Source organism: Mustela nigripes, chromosome 4 (genome assembly GCF_022355385.1).
Source record: "Mustela nigripes isolate SB6536 chromosome 4, MUSNIG.SB6536, whole genome shotgun sequence".
Taxonomy (NCBI): domain Eukaryota; kingdom Metazoa; phylum Chordata; class Mammalia; order Carnivora; family Mustelidae; genus Mustela; species Mustela nigripes.
Window position 1 is genome coordinate 65429845 of NC_081560.1, and position 5249 is coordinate 65435093.

Below are 5249 nucleotides of genomic sequence, written 5' to 3' on the forward strand. Positions count from 1 at the left end.
GACGCGGGACTCGATCCCAGGACCCTGAGATCATGACCCGAGCCGAAGGCAGCGGCTTAACCCACTGAGCCACCCAGGCGCCCCTATTTTTTTTTTTTTTAATGAAAGAAAGCAGACACAAAAAAATTTAAAAACCACTCTCAGATTATTTGGTTATGGAGTAGTATGAAGACCTTTCCCAATGGATGGGGCAGTCAGATTGAAATAAGAGGATAAATAGCTTTGAGTTCACCATACGTAGTTCAAGTTGAGGCTAAGAGGTAGAATTTCAGGTTAGGAGAAATAAGTACAGAGAAATGCCCTGTAGTTTTGGCACTGAAGACATTGCTCCCTTCTCTGGTAAATTGAATTTCTGCAGCCTGGGGAAGGCAGGACTCACACGAAAGGGAGTTTAATATGCGTGATCATTTCCTAGAGCTTAGAGAATAAAAGGAGAAAGGTGGGGCAACAAATAAAACTAAGAAATAGACAAAGGGTACATTTATTTGAAGATATTTTTAAAGAACCTTGAGACCCACAGGAGTGCCTCAAGATTTTTATGTAATTGAATATAATTTATCTGGGGTTGAAAGAATAATAATCAAAACATTTTTACTTAAATGCATCTGGAGGCAAATGAAATTAGACTCTTGATGGTGGCCTATGATTGACTGTGTTCTCAGTGCTTTGTCCTCGGGCTGCAGACTGGAAATGTGTTTTAGAGGGTAGACATGGAGCACAAAATATTAAATGAACTCTACTATATTCGAAATGCCCAACAGTGTGACATCCTCCTTGTTTGGCAGGGAAAGGACTCAACATTTGGAAACTCAGCAGTGCATTAAGTATTTTAATAATCATTGTTGACACACAAAACATATGGCCTTTCAGAACTTATTGGGTCAAGTGTTGAAGTCTTCTTCTAGGTTTCTAAAATTACTTTACAAAATTTAAACGAAATAAGGCACATTTCAAAGTATATGAATTCACGAGCTTTATGTTCTAGGCAACTGAAGTAAGTTTTCTTATAGGATGAAAGAATATCTACGTAAAGGAAAAAACAAAATCTACAGCCCCCCCAATTAATTTACATTTAATTAGAAGATCTCAAGCCTCATTAGCAGGCCAGTGTTGTGGATATCTTGTATTTATTGTTTTTACTCCTATTCCTGCTCAGATATTCCCCCCCATCTCAGAAGCCTTTATTGTTCACCTGTTTATCAGTTATATCAGTTATCTGTGGCCACAGAATGCTGTGAAATAAGCAACTCTAACATTCAGTATCTTTTTTTAATTAACACATAATGTATTATTTGCCGCAGGGGTACAGGTCTGTGAATCATCAGGCTTACACACTTCACAGCACTCACCATAGCACATACCCTCCCCAATGTCCATAACCTAGTCATCCTATCCCTACCCCCCCCACCCAGCAACCCTCAGTTTGTTTCGTGAGATTGAGTCTCTTATGGTTTGTCTCCCTCCTGATCTCATCTTAACATTCAATATCTTAAGACAATAAGCATTTCTTATCACTCACTAGTCTGTGGGTTAGCAGAGCAATTCTGATTTCTGCTAGGCTCACTCCTGAGTATATGGTCAGCTACGGGGTAGGAAGGGCTTCTGCTCATTATGAGTGGCCTTCCTCACATGTCTGTGGGTCAGCTGGCCAACGGCTAATCTGTTGGGACAACTGGGCTCCCCTCCTTGTGTCTCTTGCATGCACAAGACTCTCATAGCCCTCCAGCTGGCCAGCCCAGGCATATTCTCAGGATGGCCTGGGCATGTTCTCATGACCATCTCACAGAAGCAAGAAAGTGGAAACATGCTAGCTTTTCTTCCATGCTTCCAGTTTCATCACATTTGTTAAAATCTCACTGGCCAAAGCATGTCACATGCCAAGCCCCGAGTCAGCACAGTGGGAGGAGCCTACAAGGTAAAGGGCAAAGGGTGGGGATACTGGGAGGCCAGTATTAGGGGCTTTAATGACATCAACCTACCCTCGTGCCCTACACCACCCCCAGCTTTAATCAGTCCCTTCACTGTACTAGCTCTGTTCTGCAGTCTTAGTTTTATTGTATTTTTCCCATTGTATTATAATATAGTTGCTAATCTGTCTGTCTTCTCTAGAAGACTAGAGGGTCTTTATTCCTAAGTGCATTCATGCATAAGTATTTACTGACCCATTGCTTCATTCATTCATTCACTCATTCATTATTAGTTAATTTATTTACTGACCCAAGACTTACTCCTTTATAGAGGCCCCAGTGCCTAGTAGTAATGCTGACACCATAATAAGTGCTCACCAAATATGTGCTGAATGAATGCATATGTGAAAGTTCATACCCATATTCATCTTCCCCTTCAGAAGAAAAGGGTGGAGACAGATGCCTCTCAGGATCCCAGCCGAGGAAGTCTTCCTGGTTTGAGCAACTGGTGAACCAGTGGAGGCTTGCAGTGAGGATCTCAAATGCTTTGAGACATCTTTTTCTTCACACTTCCCCATGTCTTCCCTCTAGAACTTGGGTCTTCAATTAGCAATAACCAAGCCTCAGATAAACCTCATTGGCTATGATACTGCCATTGCACAAAGCTGGACCTTGGGTCTTCTTTTTTGTGTCTCCTTAGTCCTCTCAAAGGAAGATAGAAAATCACTACTTTTAACTAATTCTAAATTCATTTTATAGTCTGTGCTCCCAAGCATCTTTGCCTCTAGTTTCTCCACTTTACAGTGGGAAATGGTTGAGCTCTGGGATTTATTTAAGCTTATGGTGTGTAGTCAGTTTGGGAGCACCTAGATGGCTTCTATGCTCTGATTTTCCTGGCCATGTAGACCAGAAATTCAGAGGAATTCTAAGGAAATGTTTTATATAGCTACAGATATAAGACCTTATTAATATAGGATATTAATCCTATCAAAATGGTGTTAAATGCATTGGCTCATTGTTTTCCAATTCTATAGAATTGGGTTTCTGAGTAGAACATAATTTTGAGCTTCTTGATTTTCCAGTGACCAGTGTAAGTTGCTTGAGAGGCAGAATAGTATGGCTTTGGAGTTAGGCAGGCTAATCTAGAATGGCAGCCTTGCTCATTAGTTACTTCCAGAGATGAATCCTCTTACCCTCAGCAGTCAGAGATGGTAATAACAAAGGCTAAAAAAAAAATGACTGGCATGTGGTGAGTGAATTGTATTAATTATTCAGTTGTATCAATTATATTAATTGTGAATTGTATCTATTGTTAAATTGCTTCAATTGTTAAATTGTTACAAATGGTAACAACTATATCATTTGTCACTATTATTATATAATGCCCCATAATCTTGTAAACTGAATATTAGTAGTATTATCAGTTTTATATCATATAAAAACTATTTTATATCAAATAATCTTCATGTTTATTTTTATTACAAAAATAAAATCTTTTCTAAAACAACTTTAAAGGTTATACTTAAAATGGTACTTGGGCATTTTACCTTTTGAAATGCCCTGGAAAATTTCTTCATTCAGTCACCAAATATATATTCAGCACCTGCTCTGTACCAGGTCACCAGGTGCCAATCATGCATTGGTGATTGAGGTAGACATCATCCTTGCCTCCTGGTAAAGAACTATCACTAATGAGTCAACATTATTCCTTGCAGTTACCTACCTGGTAACTACAACTGCATGAATTGTCTGAGATAAAATGGTATTTGGCTGGCTTTCCCTGGTTGAAATACAGTGTGGTGATGCTTGTGACTTTACCCTTTTTAATATAGCTATATTATTTTTAAGAGCTATTTTTAAAAGATGTATTTATTTTAGAGAGAGCGTGCACAAGCATGATGGGGGAAGGGAGGAAGAAGGGAGAGGAACAAGCAGACTGCACTGAACGGCTTCTTGGAGCAAGCCGATGATGAGCCCAATGAGGGGCTCGATCCCACAATCCTGAGACCATGACCTGAAATGGAATCAAGAGTCCGAGGCTTAACTGACTGGGCCACCCAGGCGCCCCTTAAAATCTTTCATTTTATTATCAAATAATGTATAGAATTGACATTTTTGAATCTTTTACTGACCTCACTCCATTTTGAACTATTGCATGGGATGGGGGGAGAATTGCTTGTATACATACTCAGTAATAAAAAGTTGAAAGTTGACCAGCTTTTTAGGCTGTGTTACATTTCTCTTATGTGGTATCCTCAGTTGGATCTTGGAACAGAAAAGACATCAGTGGAAAAGCTTGTCAAATATAAATAGAAGTCTGTTGTTTAGATAATAGGAGTGTGTCAGTGTTGCTTTCTTATTTTTAACAAATGTACCGTGTTATGTAAGATGCTAGCATTAGTGAAGCTGTTTGAAGAATATATGGGAAGTCAGCTTCAAAGAAATATAGGGAAACAACAATAGGGTGAAGGTTATTCCCTTGCCACCGTGCATGTTTCCAGACTTCTGTCCACTGCGATCACTTAGTGAATGCTCTGAGAAGAGAGGAATTTTAATTTTCGACTGACAAAAATAGGATGGCAAATCTACTGTAATATCATCCTTTGCAGAGCTGTTGTTTAAGTCCTTTGGTGGTAAAGAACGGATGTTGTAGGATCCTCTCACTTGCCTGAAATTTTTGAAGGTGTTTTCTTGTATGAGAGAGAGAAGCCCACTATGGGTCTTCTCTCACTGGCAATTTTAACCACTTAACGAGTCTAAGTGGCTCAAAAGTCCCCTTTTACTTTCATAGGTACAAACACAAGTACGCCTTGCCAAAAAAAGCTTTGACAAGTTGAAGATGGATGTATGTCAGAAAGTGGATCTTCTTGGAGCAAGCCGATGCAATCTGTTGTCTCATATGCTAGCAACGTACCAGGTAAAAAAAAAAAAAAAAAAAAACGTGATGTTGGTTACAACAAACCAAGAATGTTATGAGGTTTAGGGGGACAGAAAGATGGTGTTGGAGCTAAAAGTATGGTTTCGGCATTAGGAAGTTCTGAATGTCTTGCCCCCAATTTACTTTCCACACTTCTCCCTTCTATTAGACCTACAAGTGCTCAAACTGAATATTAGCTCTTTACTGTGCACACACTGCACTTTCTCACTTTCCTGCACTTGCTTAGGTGGTTCCGTCTGCCTGAGTGCCTTTCCCTTCCATTATACCTTTCCATAGTTCCCTCTGTTTGATGTTATCATTCTGAAAAAATTCAGAGGAGGCTTCAGAAAGCCTCCTCTGAATTAACTCTATCAGAAAGCCTCCTCTGAATTAACTCTATCAGAAAGCCTCCTCTGAATTAACTC

The 5249-nt window shown here is 39.5% G+C and overlaps 1 protein-coding gene and 1 pseudogene across 14 annotated transcripts in view; one reads left to right on the plus strand and one right to left on the minus strand.

The window, feature by feature from the left end:
* ICA1 (islet cell autoantigen 1) overlaps nt 1-5249 on the plus strand; it is a 148715-nt gene that overhangs the window by 97633 nt on the left and 45833 nt on the right. For all 14 annotated transcript variants that reach the window (XR_009403819.1, XM_059396783.1, XM_059396784.1 and 11 more), the window contains one exon: nt 4699-4824. Coding sequence is in view for 13 of the 14 variants with exons in the window: in XM_059396783.1 (XP_059252766.1) it covers nt 4699-4824 (126 nt within the window). In the remaining variant the exon portion in view is untranslated. The remainder of the gene's footprint in view (nt 1-4698; nt 4825-5249) is intronic.
* Nucleotides 2505-2574, minus strand: LOC132016970 (U4 spliceosomal RNA; annotated as a pseudogene).